The sequence below is a fragment of the Microcaecilia unicolor genome, chromosome 4, assembly GCF_901765095.1.
Source record: "Microcaecilia unicolor chromosome 4, aMicUni1.1, whole genome shotgun sequence".
In the NCBI taxonomy this organism is placed as follows: domain Eukaryota; kingdom Metazoa; phylum Chordata; class Amphibia; order Gymnophiona; family Siphonopidae; genus Microcaecilia; species Microcaecilia unicolor.
In genome coordinates this window covers 80,744,592-80,761,977 of record NC_044034.1, presented here as the reverse complement: position 1 = coordinate 80,761,977, position 17,386 = coordinate 80,744,592, and the positions used below count along the sequence as shown (strand labels likewise).

Here is a 17,386-nt window from a genome sequence, read left to right as displayed (position 1 = left end):
TAGGTTCTAAACATATCATTAGAGAAGAGATCTTAACTCTTTTTAGTTTCCACATTGCTTTAAATGTTTTTGTGATGACTGCTTGGACTTAGATGTCGAATAACATGTAGAAATCAACTATTATACTAAGTATCTAGTTGGAACTCCAATGGATAAGTTACATTATTCAAATGTGAAGTTTTGACAGTTTATGACACAGTGAGGGTTAGATCATAACAGAAATGTTTTCTCTCTCTTCAAATTTTTGTTTAAGAGTGGAGGCTCAATTCTCCATCAGGTCTAGAGCAGATTTGATGATAGATAGCACTCAATAAAATCTTTGAACGGGATATAGATGGTTATGTCATCCGCATAAATAAAGTTATTATAACCATGGGTATCCAGCACCTTTCCTAAAGGGGACATCATAAGATTGAATAAGATAGGTGAAAGGAGGGATCCCTATGGGACCTCCACAGTCTGGAGGCCATTGGGGGGAGATGGAATAAGGATATTTGATGTGATAGGATCTAGATTTTAAAAATCATAGGAACCAATTTTGGATAGACCTTCCTATATTTACGTTGTCCTTTAGTGCAAGTAGCAAATTAAAGTCTACCACATCAAATGCACTTAACATATCAATTGTATAAGGATGATTTTGCTGCCTAGGTTAATTTCTTTCCTGAAGTTAGCAATTAATGAGGCTAGGACTGTTTCTGTGCTGAAATTGAGTCTGAAGCCAGACTGTGTGTATGATGAAGAAGGGAAAAGAAGGCCAGGTAATCCCTAAGTTGGTGAGCGACTATGCCCTCAATCACTTTTACTAGTAAAGGGATAGAGGTTACTGTCCTATAATTTGTTAAAGTGTTTATTTTTGACAAGGGATTTTTAGTGATGGGGGTTAAAATTATGGACAGTTTTTCTGCAGGGAAATGATCTAAGGATAGCAAAAGAGATATGTGACCTTATGGATTCTATAAAACAGGTCAGGTGTAGCTTTTAATAGTAAACTAGGGCAGGAATCCAGTACACAGAAGATGAATATTTCAATAGAAAAGATTTCACCATGGAGAATGAAGGGAGAAAGAATGATGACCAATATCTATCAGTTTTGATACTAATGAGGTTGTGTGTCAGTTTGGTCATGAATATCATGGGTCTCCTTATAACGTTATCTCTAATTTTTATGATTTTCTGCTCAAAATATGTAGCTAATTGGGTATCAGATGGAGCAGATTCATTGGAAGTAGAAATAGCATGGGTATCTAAGAGAGTGAATAAATAAAATATATTCTTGTCTGAATTGTTCATTTAATAGAGAAATCATTTTTCTTATTGGATATTAAGGACTCCATTTACTAAGCCACGCTAGCGTTTTTAGTGTACGCTAAAGCTAGAGACACCCATAGGAATATATGGGTGTCTCTAGCGTTTAGTGCACGTTAAAAATGCTAGCACACCTTAGTAAACATGGCCCTAAATATTGATCTAATGTTTTGAATATAAATTGTGCTAAAATATAGACCAGCCTAGCAGATTCAGAAAGTGATTCTCATAAGTGTGCATTTACTTAAGACTTCTTCCTATACTACATATAAAATGTAGAATGGTGTACTATATCTTAATAAAAGGCATCACATTCCTAACTGATTATATGTTTTCGTACAATATAGTCTTTTCAACATACAACTTACTTATGTCCCAAATGCTTCAGGAAATATCCTAAAACTTTCAAAGCTTGTACTCGGATGCTTTCACTTTTGGAAGCCAGTAATTTATAAATTACCCTGAAAGAAGATATACGATTGGGTTATCTTTTATTAGTTGTTACACAAAAAAATACATGAATGCATCTACATTTTAAAATGTTGATTGACTGTTTTTGAGATTTTAAAATGCAATAGTGAAAAATCAATCTATGTCAATCTGTAATGATTGTTTTAGCATGGAAAATATTTTTCTGCTTGTCCATTAGCACAGGAAAACCAAATACTGTGGCATATACGCTTGATGACATGGTGTACCAAAATCCCAATAAACCATTATTTATTCTGCAAATTTAATAAAATGTGGCATGCCAAAAAGTAAACAATTGTGTTAACACAAGTAATAACTACCTTCCATGGATTTTCATTTTATGCATGCAACCTCCCATTCCATTATTTCCTTTGAAAGACAAAGATGAACGTATGGGGCATCTGATATGCACCTGACTCCCAGGATCTTCTGATGTTTGGGGAAAACTTGCTTTAAAGCCCATAAGGTTCTGATCCTTAATATAACATAAGAATAGTCATAAGGAGTAAGCCCAATGGTCCATTTAGCCCTGTATTATGCTTCCAACAGTGACCAATCCAGGTCACAAGTGCCTGGCAGAAACCAAATTAATAGCAACATTCCATGCCACCAATCAAAGGGCAAGCAGTGGCATCCCCAAGGTCTATCTCAACAGCAGACTATGGACTTTTCATTCAGGAGCTTGTCCAAAACTTTTTTAAAACCCAGATACGCTAACCACTGTTACCATATACTTCAGCAACGAGTTCAAGAGCGTAAGAGCTTAACTATTCGTTGAGCGAAAAAAATATTTCCTCCTATTTGTTTTGAAAGTACAAACATGTAACCTCATGAGTGTCCCCTAGTCTTTGTAGTTTTTGAAAGAGTAAAAAAAAAATTGATTCACATTTACCCGTTCTACACCAGTCATTTTGGAAGCCAATAACGTATAAAGTCACCCTATCATATCCCTTCTCAGTCATCTCTTTTTCAAGCTGAAGAGCCGTAACCTCTTAAGCCTTTCCTCATGCTCAGAGATACTATATTTTATATTACTGAACAGCAACACCTGTTATTTATTGCATTTTCTTATAAGTTACAAAATTGAGGGTTCGAGTCTATCACACCTTTTTTTGTCATAAATCCCACAAAACTAGTTTTCTTTAATAAAGAAAATAAACATATAAAAAGTCATAGTGCACCATAACCCTACACCTTTTATTTTTTTTTTACTGAATAGGTTTCTGAAAGTCTAACACAAAGCAACTGGACTTAAATTCTTCCTCTGTATGATTCAAACATATAAACAACCTCTTCTTATTGCAGTTCAGAGCTCTAGCAGACATAGCGAAGATACTTACCAATAGCAGGCATTCTCTGAGGACAGCAGGCCTTATATTCTCACAAATGAGTAACGCGGTCTCATACTGCCCAGTCTGGAGCTTATGACAAGCTTTGCAAGAGCTTGTGGAGTAAAAGACATGCCATACCACGAATGTGCGAGTATCCTCCTGCCCGCCACAAGAGCACGGTTACTGCAGTTAAATACTACAGCATAACAATACAGAAAAAGAGACAAATCCAAGGGGAGGCGGGTAGGTTTGTCAGAACATAAGGCCTGTTGTCCTTGGAGAATACCTTCTACAGGTAAGTATCTTCATTTTCTCAGAGGACAAGCAGGCCATTAATTCTCACAATTGGGGTATCTCTAGCATCCAGGCTCATCGAAAACAACAAACATGATCAGTTGGACCTTGCAATGGTGAGGACATAATTCACATTAACAGCCAAATAAAACAAAGCGATGATGCCAGAAAAGGAGGCAAGGCACCAGAAGAAAGAGAAAACTCGGGTTGAAGTCAAGGCCTAAATGTGGCCTAATGAAGCGGAAAACAAAGGAAACGTAAAATTTGGGGGGAAAAAAAAGAAACAAACTGTATGGAGAGAGAAAAGGGGAACTCGAACATGGGCACACAGAAAAAGAAATGGAAAAACACGCCGAAAAAAAAAAAAAAAAAGATACGAAAAAGCTCTTTTCAGCCTTGTCAGAGAAGAGCTGCCACTAAAAGCAGCCACTCTACCGCGGTAGAAAAATAACTGCGGTAACCACATTCTCTCAGTGGGCAGGAAGGCTCTCGCGCTCCACAAAGCTCTTGTAAAGGTCCGGACCTGGCAACGCGGGACCGCATTACCCAGTTGTGAGAATTATAGCCTGCTTGTCCTCAGAGAAAACAATGATTCTCCTTACTAAAGGCACCACATATAACCTGATGGAGACATATACATGATCTGAAAGACTTTGGTGCAATGTCTTTGTTCTTTCTTGTGATGCTCAATAAATGCTAGTCAGATATGAAAAGAATTCAACTACAACCTTAAACAATCCTTTCTTGAAGGCTAGTTTCCCAGGCATGTGTTAGCAAAACATTGATGAAACTATTTTCAAGCCAAATTTCTATATCTTAACTTACTGTACTCCATTTCTTTGATCAAAAACAGGTATCATTAAAGCACTACTACTACTACTACTTAACATTTCTAGAGCGCTACTAGGGTTACGCAGCGCTGTACAAATTAACGAATAAGGACGGTCCCTGCTCAGAAGAGCTTACAATCTAAAGGACGAAATGTCAAGTTGGGGTAGATGAGATTTCCTGAGAAGAGATGTAGTGATTAGGTGCCGAAGGCGACATTGAAGAGGTGGGCTTTGAGCAATGATTTGAAGATGGGTAGGGAGGGGGCCCGGCGTATGGGCTCAGGGAGTTTGTTCCAAGCATGGGGTGAGGCGAGGCAGAAAGGGCATAGCCTAGAGTTGGTGGTGGTGGAGAAGGATACTGAAAGGAGGGATTTGTCTTGAGAGCGGAGGTTACAGGTTGGGACGTAAGAGGAGATGAGGGTAGAGAGGTAAGGAGGGGCTGCAGATCGAGTGCATTTGTAGGTGAGCAGGAGAAGCTTGAACTGTATTCGGTATGTGATCGGAAGCCAGTGAAGTGACTTGAGGAGAGGGGTGATATGAGTATATCGGTTAAGGCGGAAGGTAAGACGTGCAGCAGAGTTCTGAATGGACTGAAGGGGGGATAGATGGCTAAATGGGAGGCCGGTGAGGAGGAGGTTGCAGTAGTCAAGGCGAGAGGTAATGAGAGAGTGGATGAGAGTTTGGGTGGTGTGCTCGGAGAGGAAGGGGCAAATTTTGCTAATGTTATAGAGGAAGAAGCGACAGGTCTTGGCTATCTGCTGGATATGCGCAGAGAAGGAGAGGGAGGAGTCGAAGATGACACCGAGATTGCGGGCAGATGAGACGGGGACGATGAGGGTGTTATCAACTGAGATAGAGAGTGAAGGGAGAGGAGAAGTGGGTTTGGGTGGGAAAACAATAAGTTCAGTCTTGGCCATGTTCAGTTTCAGGTGGCGGTTGGACATTCAGGCAGCAATGTCGGATAAGCAGGCCGATACCTTGGCCTGGGTTTCTGCAGTGATTTCTAGTGTGGAGAGATAAAGCTGGGTGTCGTCAGCATAAAGATGATAGTGGAAATCATGAGAAGAGATCAGGGAGCCTAAGGAAGAGGTGTAGATTGAAAAAGAAGGGGCTCAAGGACATTAAAGGGAAGTTTCTTACCTGAAGCAGGTATTCTCCGAGGACAGCAGGCTGGATATTCTCACGTGTGGGTGACGTCACGTCGGCCCCCGGAGGATTTCTAGCAAAATTCTCTAGAAATGTCTCTTCTGGAGCGTTCCATCGCGCGTGGCGTTCTTACTGCGCATGCGCACATGTAGTTTCCCGCCCATCACGCGGTCAAGCTCCTCAGTTGAATCCAATAGATGAAAAGAAAGACAACTCCAAAGGGGGAGGTGGGAGAGTTTGTGAGAATATCCAGCCTGCTGTCCTCAGAGAATACCTGCTTCAGGTAAGAAACTTCGCTTTCTCCGAGGACAAGCAGACTGATATTCTCAAAACAATAACCACTGGTCAATTGGACCTCGCAACGGCGAGGGCATAACAAGGATTGACCTGAAACAAGAACATCTAACTGAGAGTGCAGCCTGGAACAGAATAAAATGGGCCTAGGAGGGTTGGAGTTGGATTCTAAACCCCAAACAGATTCTGCAGCACCGACTGCCCAAACTGACTGTCGCATCGACTGTCCTGCTGAAGGCAGTAGTGAGATGTGAATGTGTGGACTGATGACCACGTCGCAGCCTTGCAGATCTCTTCAATAGTGGCTGACCTCAGATGTGCCACTGACGCAGACATGGCTCTAACATTATCAGCCGTGACATGGCCCTCTAAAGTCAGCCCAGCTTGGGCATAAGTGAAGGAAATGCAAACTGCTAGCCAATTAGATATAGTGCGTTTCCCGACAGCAACTCCCCTCTTGTTGGGATTTTAAAAAATAAACAACTGGGCGGACTGTCTGTGGGGGCTTGTCCACTCCACGTAAAAGGCCAATGCTCTTTTGCTGTCCAAAGTGTGCAGCTTGCTTTCGCCAGGACGGGTATGAGGACAGGGAAAGAATGTTGGCAAGACAATCGACTGGTTCAGATGGAACTCCGACACCACCTTCAGCAGGAACTTAGGGTGCGTGTGGAGGACTGCTCTGTTATGATGAAATTTAAGATAAGGAGCATGAACCACTAGAGCCTGAAGCTCACTGACCCTACGAGCTGAAGTAACAGCCACCAAGAAAATGACCTTCCAGGTCAAGTACTTCAGATGGCAGGAATTCAGTGGCTCAAAAGGGGGTTTCATCAGCTGGGTGAGGACGACATTGAGATCCCATGACACTGGTGGAGGTTTGATAGAGGGCTTTGACAAAAGCAAACCTCTCATGAAGTGAACAACTAAAGGTTGTCCAGAGATAGGCTTACCCTCTACACAGCGATGATAAGCACTAATCGCACTAAGGTGAACTCTTACGGAATTGGTCTTGAGACCAGACTCTGATAAGTGTAGAAGGTATTCAAGCAGGGTCTGTGTAGGACAAGAAAAGGGATCTAGGGCCCTGCTGTCACACCAGGCAGCGAACCTCTTCCATTTCAAGGAGTAACACCTTTTAGTGGAATCTTTCCTGGAAGCAAGCAAGACTTGGGAGACACCCTCAGGAAGACCCAAGGGGGCAAATTCTAAGCTCTCAACATCCAGGCCGTGAGAGCCAGAGACTAGAGGTTGGGATGTAGAAGCGCCCCCTTGTTCTGAGTAATGAGGTTGGAAAACAGTCCAATCTCCACGATTCTTCGGAAGATAACTCCAGAAGAAGAGGAAACCAGATCTGAAGGGGCCAAAAGGGCGCTATCAGAATCATGGTCCCTCGGTCTTGCTTGAGTTTCAGCAAAGTCTTCCCCACCAGAGGTATGGGAGGATACGTGTATAGAAGGCCTGTCCCCCAATGGAGGAGAAAGGCCGGTGCTAGACTGCCGTGGGCCTATACTCTGGAACAGCCCTGAGGGACCATGTGATTGAGTTGAGTGGCAAAAAGATCCACCGAGGGGGTGCCCCACTCGCGGAAATCTTTCTGGCTACAGCCATATTTAGCGACCACTCGTGAGGTTGCATTATCCTGCTCAACCTGTCGGCCAGACTGTTGTTTACGCCGGCTAGATAAATGGCTTGGAAAAACATGCAGTGTTGGGAAGCCCAAAGCCACATCTGTACGGCTTCCTGACACAGAGGGCGAGATCCGGTACCCCCTTGCTTGTTCAGGTAGTACATCACAACCTGATAGTCTGTTTGAATTAGAATAATTTGGTTGGATAGCCGATCTCTGAAAGCCTTTAGTGCGTTCCAGATCGCTCGCAACACCAGGAGGTTGATCTGAAGACGCTTTTCCTGAAGAGACCAAGCTCCTTGAGTATGAAGCCCATCTACATGCGCTCCCCACCCTAGGAGGGATGCATCCGTCGTCAGCACTTTTTGTGGCGCCCCAAAACCAGATTGGATCAAATTGTCCACCACTGAAGGGAATTCCGAAAGTCGGTGGACAGCTGGATCACATCCTCTAGATCCCCTGTTGCTTGATACCACTGGGAAGCTAGGGTCCACTGAGCTGATCTCATGTGTAGACGTGCCATGGGAGTTACATGAACTGTGGAAGCCATGTGCCCCAGAAGTCTCAACATCTGCCGAGCTGTGATCTGCTGAGACGCTTGAACCCTGGAGACCAGAGACAGAAGGTTGTCTGCTCTTGGCTCGAGAAGATAGGCACAAGCTCTCTTCGTGCACAACAGAGCCCCTATGAATTCCAATTTTTGAACAGGGTTGAGATGGGACTTTGGGTAATTGATTACAAACCCTAATAGCTCCAACACTTGAATAGTCATCCGCATGGAATGTAAAGCTCCTGCCTGGGAGGTGCTCTTCACCAGCCATTCGTCGAGATAAGGGAACACATACACTCCTAGTTTGCGTAGAGACGCTGCAACAACTGCCAGGCACTTGATAAATACCCTGGGCGCAGATGACAAGCCAAAAGGCAGCACACAGTACTGAAAGTGCTGCGTTCCCAGCCGAAACCACAAATACTTCCTGTGAGCTGGAAGTATCGAAATGTGAGTGTAAGCATCCTTTAAGTCCAGAGAGCATAGCCAATCGTTTTCCTGAATCATGGGAAGAAGGGTGCCCAGGGAAAGCATCCTGAACTTTTCTCGAACCAGATATTTGTTCAGACTCCTTAGGTCTAGGATGGGATGCATCCACCCTGTTTTCTTTTCCACAAGGAAGTACCTAGAATAGAATCCCAGCCTTTCTTGCCCTGGTGGAACGGGCTCGACCGCATTGGCGCTGAGAAGGGCGGAGAGTTCCTCTGCAAGTACTTGCCTGTGCTGAGAGCTGAAGGACTGAGCTCTCGGTGGGCAATTTGGAGGTTTGGATTCCAGATTTAGGGTGTATCCTAACTGGACTATTTGAAGAACCCACCTGTCGGAGGTTACAAGAGACCACCTTTGGTGAAAAAAATTTAACCTCCCTCCGACAGGCAGATCGTCCGGCACGGACACGTTTATGGTGGCTATGCTCAACTGGAGCCAGTCAAAAACCCGTCCCTGGTTTTTGCTGGGGAGCTGCAGGGGCCTGTTTCGGCGCACGCTGTTGACAAGAACGAGCGTGCTGTGGCAGAGCCTGAACCGGCTGTTGAGAAGTAGGAGTGTACCTACGGCCCCTAGAGGCTTAGGGAGCACTTCTCTTCCCTTTAAAAAAACTTCCTAGATGAGGAAGTAGATGCAGAAGGCGCACAGCGGGTGAGAGAGTCCATAGCGTTAGCACGCTGATAGAGATGATCAATCAGCTCTTCGACTTTCTCACCAAACAGGTGATCCCCCTGGCAAGGGATATCCGCAATCTTCTGCTGAGTCCTTTCCTCCAGGTTAGAGGCACACAGCCATGAGAGTCTGCGCATCACTATACCCATAGCAGAAAATCTGGATGTCACATCGCAAGTATCGTAAATGCCCCTGGACAGGAATTTGCGACACGCCTTCTGCTGCCTGACCACTTGACAAAAAGGCTTGGCCTGCTCCGGCGGGAGCACGTCAACCAAGCTCTCAAGCTGCCTCACTGAGTTCCGCAAATGAATGCTCGTAAAGAGCTGGTACGATTGAATTTTGGATGCGAGCATGCCAGCCTGATACGCCTTTCTCTCAAAAGAGTCCAAGGTTCTATGTTCCCGCCCCGGGGGTGCCAAGGCAAAGTTCCTAGAACTCTTGGCCCTTCTGAGAGCGGAATCCACCACCACAGAATCATGAGGCAACTGAGGCCGGATGAAACTGGGTTCCCCGTGGATCCGACACTGGGACTCAGCCTTTTTGGGTATAGTTGGACATGAAAGAGGCTTCTCCCAGTTCCTCATCAGCACTTCCCTGAGTGTATCATGAAAAGGAACTGTGGTAGAAGACTTAGATGGAGATGGATAATCCAGAACCTCGAGCATCTTGGCCCTGGGCTCATTAACCGTCTCCACAGGGAAGGGAATGGCCTCAGACATTTCCCGCACAAAAGTTGAAAAAGACAAGCTCTCCGGCGGGGAGATCTGCTGCCTCTGAGGTGAGGGAGTTGAATCAGATGGAAGACCTAGAGAATCCTCGGCAGGGAAAACTCCATGCCTGCCATCCTCATCAGATAAGTCATCATCGGATGGGGCCAACAGCTCAGAAAGAGCAGCCCGGATTCGAGCCTGTCTCGACATGGAGGTGCGATGACCTCGATGACTGTGTCGAGACGTCGACTCCCCAGGAGACTCCGGTGAAGCTTCCTCCACCGATGGCAATGGAGAGTCGACCCAGGAGGCTGCCGACTCCAGTAGCGCAAGCGGTACCGGTGAAGAAGACCTCACCACCGGCAAACGGCTAGATGCCACAGGACCCTCCGGCACCACCGGTACCTCTGGTGCCAGGTGCAAATGGTGCAGCACCGCTTCCATAAAACCAGGAAAAATAGCCTTGATGTGCTCATCTAGAGAAGCTGTCGAGGAAGGCTGCGGTGCCAGTGTGGGCTTCGGAGACAGAATCTGCAGAGGCTGGGGAGCCGGTACCGGGCTGCCAGACGACCGTCGCGTCGACACCTCCATAACAGAGGGAGAGTGATCCTCTCGGCGTTGACGCTTCTCGGGTGCCGAATGCTTCGACGACCCGGAGCTCCCGGTACCGTGTCGAGAAGGAGAACGATGACGGTGTTTCTTGGACTTCGCCCGACACCCGTCATTGAGACTCCTCGGTACCAGTGAGGAGGACGTGGAATCCACACGCCTCCTCGAGGTCGGGTCCGATACAGGTCGGTCCCAGGGGGCCTGCAAAGCAGGAGGCACCGAGGTGGGTGGAGACCTGCTCGATGCATCACTGCTCTCAGCGTGCATCGGTCTTTTAGCAGCATTCACCTGGTCTCCCGACGCCAAAGCTGCCCTCGACGTCGACGGTACCGATGTCGACGCTGAGGTACCAGACCCAAAAAGCTTTTCTCCGTGGGCCTCTCTGGAGATCTGAATACGCGATTTTGTCAGAAAAATCAAGGAGAAAAAACCCGACCGAGCGACCTAACTTATAATGTGTGAAAAAAACTGAAAAATAAAGGAGAAAAAACCCGACCGAGCGACCTAACTTATAATGTGTGAAAAAAACTGAAAAATAAAGGAGAAAAAACCCAACCGAGCGACCTAACTTATGTGTGAAAAAAACTGAAAAATAAAGGGGGAAAGTTTTTTTTTTGACAGTCCTCGTAGAAAGGAACGGAAAAATGGTCTTCGACGAGGACGAGAAGAAACTTCACCCCAGGAGCAAGGAAACGCGAATCGCTCAAAAAGAACTCTGTGTCTTCTCAGACACGGAAAAAGAAGAAAATGAGGAGCGTGACCGCACGACAGGTGGCAAACTACGTGCGCGCATGCGCAATACGAATGCCACATGCGATGGAACGCTCCAGAAGAGACTTTTAGAGAATTTTGCTAGAAATCCTCCGGGGGCCGACGTGATGTCACCCACACGTGAGAATATCAGCCTGCTTGTCCTCGGAGAAAGCTACTAACAGCTGTAGAATATCATGAATATTTTCATCCTGAGATGCAAGCAAAAATCTTCACGTACCGTATTCCATTTCTTTGATCAAAAGCAGGTATCATTGAAGCAGGGTGTTCTGACATTAAAGCTACTAACAGCTGTAGAACATCATGAATATTTTCATCCTGAAATGCAAGCAACAACAAAAAAATGAAATACTGGCCTGCAATAAACAGTGCCAAAATCAATACACTGGAATAAAACATACAAAAGATTTACCTCATGCATTGTCAGCAAATAATTTAAAATACTCTGCAGTTCATCTTCTTTGACTCCTCGATCCTAAACAAATATACAAATTATTAGATCTTCAGAAAGTTTAAAACTGTCTTCTATCCTCTCATATCTCTATTTCCAGTGTGTCATGATACTCTATAACATATTAAAACTCATAAATAAAGAAATATGAGGTCTCTCAAAATGGTCAAATATATATTAGATGCATTATGATGAAAGCTAATCCAAGAATAAATTTTTGGGATGATTAAAAAAAAAATCTGGATGAAAACTTTTATACTTACGAAAATGACAAGGATAAATCAAGGTCAGGTATACATATAAAGTAGCACATATGAGTTTATTTTGTTGGGCAGATTGGATGGACCATACAGGTCTTTATCTGCCATCATCTAATATGTAATGTTTACTTTGAGCTGTCGTTCGATTAAAGTCTTTAATCGTGATTAAAGGCAGAGCATAGTCAGCAGCCCATGGGGGGGGCACAGGGATGGATTATGAAGGGGGGCACACATTTCCTCCCCCCCCCCCCCCCCAAAATTAGATACCTTTGCTGGTGGGGATGCCGAAGCACGCCAATCAAAGAAATCCACTGCAAAAGTGGCCCCCTTCCTCCTTGTTGTGCCTCAGAAGCAAGGAAGTCAGCAGGGTGCCTCCAGCCGCCAATGCTGGCACTCCCTAAACATGCTCTATTCATACACAAACTGAGCATGCTTGGGGAGTGCAAGAATTGGTGGCTGAAGGCACCCTGCTGACTTCCTCACTCCTGAGGCAATACGAGGAGGAAGGGGTGACTCAGGCAGAGGATGTCTTTGGCCGGCAGGGCATGAGCTACCCTACCTGCCACTAAACAGGTACTGCAGCTTTGGAGGGGCCCTTAGCCTCCAAGGCCTCTCCCCTCCCCTGTAGCTAGGCCACTGATTTAAGGCCTAACATCTTCCTTTCTCCCGTCTCCAGGTCCAACTTTCTCTCCCTTATGCTTCTCTATCCCCAGGTCCATTCTCTCTCTCTTCCCTTTCTCCCAACCTTCCCACCCCACCCCTAAACAACACCTCCCTCTTTTTCTATCTTCCTTCCCTCCACCCCAGGTCCATTATTTCTCTCCCTAAGCCCAACATCTATCCTTCTTTCTTCTCCCTCCACCATTCTCTCCCTCAATTTTGCAACGCTCCCAATTTACCCTCCCCCACCCGTCACCAGAGGCTCTCAACCCCTCCACCCCCGCAACCCGAGGTTCTCTATACCCCACCCCACAGCCACCTGAGGTTCTCTCACAATTCCCCCCTCCCACAGCTCTCTCTTAATTCTAGCCCCCCCACCACCCCTGGACCGCCAGTGGCTCTCTCTCCTCTCCCCTTCTCACCCAGTTTACCTTTATTGAGTAACTTTGGCCCTGCAGCAGCGGCAGCTGTACTGGAAAGCAGCCTGCACCTGGTCTTTCCCTCTGATCCGCCCATCCATTTCTGATGCCACTTCCTGTTTGGGATGGGTCAAAGGGAAAGGCCCTTTGCAGGCCGCAGGAAGGTTTACTGTATGGCTGCCGCTGCTGCAGGGCTGAAGTCTTACTGAAAACTGAAAAGGTAAAACGGTTTGGGAAGGGGAGGGGAAAGAGCCGTCGGCAGTCCAAGAGGGAGAGATGCCAGACTGACCGTGTGTACAGGCGGGCAAGGGAAGAGGCAGGTTAATTTTTTAATCATGATTAATAATTACCAAGTTACTTGCTGCATTTACCATGATTAATAATTAACACATTAACTGCTGCATTAACCGGCGATTAACATGCAGCCCTACTTCTATGAGAAAAAAATTCTGTGGTTTCTCAAACAATTCAAGTAGGAACATTATGTCATACAATAGAACAGCCACATTAGGACTCACTTATTCATCTTTCCAGTTGCTTAAAGGTGTCTCAAAATGGTAGCAAATAAGATTCAATTACTCAGTTAATTAAAGGCTCTTTTTCTAACACTCAGCATGCACTAATGGTATTAGTGTGCACTATCTGATGCCACAACTCATTTACTCCTACGAACACAACAGCAAATGCTGATGCCCACTACTACTGAGTCTGAAGGGGCCCAAAATATATGCTTTTTGAAACTAATTATTTATTCAGAAATGGAGCTCTTACCTTCAGTATAAGTTGTTTCAGAAAAAGTAGCATAAACGCTCGTAACGAAATTATCTCTTTCTGTGAGGGGCGAGGGCCATCTGAAATAAAGTACAATATACCAATTACAATGTTAAAGTAAAATGAATAGAATTAAAATGTTTTGGATATAGATTATAGTGATACTAAAACAGCATAATCAACTAGAAATAAAAACAAGGTACAATACATGATTTAATTGAAACATATCCAAATAGAAATACCCAAGTTCAAAAATCACTACCAATTTTTACAGTATAATTCTTAGTCCCAGGGGCGGACTGACAGTGGTCTGGGCTCCCAGGCATTGAAGGTGGCCCCCGCATGGCCGCTGTCCAACACTCCCCCCATCGCCATGCTGCTGCCCCCCCCCCTACTGACGCAGCCAACGCCTCCGCTGCCCCAGTCCTACCTGAAGGGCCCTGGTGGTCTAGTGGGGGGGGGGGGGGGGGGGAAGCATGTTCTTTCCTGCCTGATACACTGCCACTACTCCACTAACTGCCGGCGCCACCGTGTTTTCAAAATGGCTACAGAGACTTTGCGCGGTAGTCTCACGGGCGGGGAGTATAGGCCACCATTTTTAAAGTATGGCGATGTTGGGCAGGGAGACTAGCGGCAGCACAACGGGCAGAAAAGAACATGTCCCCCCCTCCACCCACCCCTGCAGAGGCCACTGGATCACCAGCGGAGTGCCTTTAAAGGTAGGACTGGGGAGTGCTGTAGTGTGTGGCAGGCATCAAGGCAGAGCCTGTGGGCCCTCGGGCCCTGCCCATCTGCCTGAACGGTCAGTCTGCCCCTGCTTCATCCAAATTAGGAGGTACAAACAGAAACAACCGGGCAGCCTGGATGGAATAGTCGGGGCTTTCTGATATATTCCATTTTATTAGGTGAATTTCTTCAAAAATGCAGCAAATAAATCCCAATAAATATTATTACACCCCTTTTGCATCAATTAGGAGGAGAGGCAATGCTCCATTCCTAGACCCTAACTCCAAAGAACACTGATGTGCCCTTGATGCCAGAGGTCCACAAGTCATTGGCACAGGCACCAACTCCGTGGGTGCTCGAGCACCCCAATATTTTAAACCTCCGTCTGTTCCGGTTCCAACCTCAGCCAGCCCGACCTGCCCGCCCTCTTCTCTCTTAACAGTACTCCGTCCTCACCTTCCTGCCACCCAGAATTTAAAACTCATCTTACCTCAGGTCCCAGCAGCAGTGAAAGATGAGCAGGCTCGGCTTCAGCTCTGGTCCCACCCTTATTTCCTCATTCCGCGAGGGCGGGACCAGAGCTGAGAGAGAAGGGAAGGCTGAAGCCGAGCCTGCTCGCCTTTCACTGCTGCCGGGACCGAGGTAACATGAGTTTTAAATTGTGGGCGGCAGGAAGGCGAGGACGGAGGACTGTTGTGGGAGAAGAGGTCGGGCTGGGGTTGGGACTGGCATTCGGAGGAGGGGGGGCCTAGAACTCAGAGGAGAGGGGGTTGCCAGGAACTCAGAGAAGGGGGGTGCCGAAAAGGGGCAGGTGGTGTTTGGGGCGAGTTCCTGGATATGGAGGGGAGGGAAGAACAAAAATTGCTGGACATGGAGGGGAGGGCAAGGGAAAGATGAGACTTGTTGGGAATGGATGGAGGGAGGAGAGGACAGCGGAGAAAGCGAATGCTACATACCTGTAGAAGGTATTCTCCGAGGACAGCAGGCTGATTGTTCTCACTGATGGGTGACGTCCTCGGCAGCCCCTCCAATCGGAATCTTCCTAGCAAGTCCTTTGCTAGCTCTCGCGCGGCCCGCGCGCACCGCGCATGCGCGGCCGTCTTCCCGCCCGAAACCGGCTCGAGCCGGCCAGTCCAGTATGTAGCAAGACAATACACTTCAAGGGAAGACACAACTCCAAAGGGGAGGCGGGCGGGTTTGTGAGAACAATCAGCCTGCTGTCCTCGGAGAATACCTTCTACAGGTATGTAGCATTCGCTTTCTCCGAGGACAAGCAGGCTGCTTGTTCTCACTGATGGGGTATCCCTAGCCCCCAGGCTCACTCAAAACAACAACCATGGTCAATTGGGCCTCGCAACGGCAAGGACATAACTGAGATTGACCTAAAAAAATTTACCAACTAACTGAGAGTGCAGCCTGGAACAGAACAAACAGGGCCCTCGGGGGGTGGAGTTGGATCCTAAAGCCCAAACAGGTTCTGAAGAACTGACTGCCCGAACCGACTGTCGCGTCGGGTATCCTGCTGCAGGCAGTAATGAGATGTGAATGTGTGGACAGATGACCACGTCGCAGCTTTGCAAATTTCTTCAATGGAGGCTGACTTCAAGTGGGCTACCGACGCAGCCATGGCTCTAACATTATGAGCCGTGACATGACCCTCAAGAGCCAGCCCCGCCTGGGCGTAAGTGAAGGAAATGCAATCTGCTAGCCAATTGGATATGCTGCGTTTCCCTACAGCCACTACCCTCCTATTGGGATCAAAAGAAACAAACAATTGGGCGGACTGTCTGTGGGGCTGTGTCCGCTCCAGGTAGAAGGCCAATGCTCTCTTGCAGTCCAATGTGTGCAGCTGACGTTCAGCAGGGCAGGAATGAGGACGGGGAAAGAATGTTGGCAAGACAATTGACTGGTTCAGATGGAACTCCGACACGACCTTTGGCAAGAACTTAGGGTGAGTGCGGAGGACTACTCTGTTATGATGAAATTTGGTGTAAGGGGCCTGGGCTACCAGGGCCTGAAGCTCACTGACTCTACGAGCTGAAGTAACTGCCACCAAGAAAATGACCTTCCAGGTCAAGTACTTCAGATGGCAGGAATTCAGTGGCTCAAAAGGAGGTTTCATCAGCTGGGTGAGAACGACATTGAGATCCCAAGACACTGTAGGAGGCTTGACAGGGGGCTTTGACAAAAGCAAACCTCTCATGAAGCGAACAACTAAAGGCTGTCCCGAGATCGGCTTACCTTCCACATGGTAATGGTATGCACTGATTGCGCTAAGGTGAACTCTTACAGAGTTGGTCTTGAGACCAGACTCAGACAAGTGCAGAAGGTATTCAAGCAGGGTCTGTGTAGGACAAGAGCGAGGAGCTAGGGCCTTGCTGTCACACCAGACGGCAAACCTCCTCCACAGAAAGAAGTAACTCCTCTTGGTGGAATCTTTCCTGGAAGCAAGCAAGACGCGGGAGACACCCTCTGACAGACCCAAAGAGGCAAAGTCTACGCTCTCAACATCCAGGCCGTGAGAGCCAGGGACCGGAGGCTGGGATGCAGAAGAGCCCCTTCGTTCTGCGTGATGAGGGTCGGAAAACACTCCAATCTCCACGGTTTTTTCGGAGGATAACTCCAGAAGAAGAGGGAACCATATCTGACGCGGCCAAAAAGGAGCAATCAGAATCATGGTGCCTTGGTCTTGTTTGAGTTTCAACAAAGTCTTCCCCACCAGAGGAATGGGAGGATAAGCATACAGCAGGCCTTCCCCCCAATCCAGGAGGAAGGCATCCGATGCCAGTCTGCCGGGGCCTGAAGCCTGGAACAGAACTGAGGGACTTTGTGGTTCACTCGAGATGCGAAGAGATCCCCAAGGGGGTGCCCCACGCTTGGAAGATCTGGCGCACCACTATGGAGTTGAGCGACCACTCGTGAGGTTGCATAACCCTGCTCAATCTGTCGGCCAGACTGTTGTTTACGCCTGCCAGATATGTGGCTTGGAGCACCATG

At 47.0% G+C, this 17,386-nt stretch overlaps 1 protein-coding gene across 1 annotated transcript in view; it reads right to left on the bottom strand.

Annotated features, from left to right (window-relative positions):
- Positions 1-17,386, bottom strand: part of NBEA (neurobeachin) — a 1,994,973-nt gene that overhangs the window by 1,504,654 nt on the left and 472,933 nt on the right. The window contains 4 exon segments of the mRNA XM_030200381.1: positions 1,677-1,769; positions 11,323-11,420; positions 11,515-11,577; positions 13,664-13,743. Of these exon segments, the coding sequence (XP_030056241.1) occupies positions 1,677-1,769; positions 11,323-11,420; positions 11,515-11,577; positions 13,664-13,743 (334 nt within the window).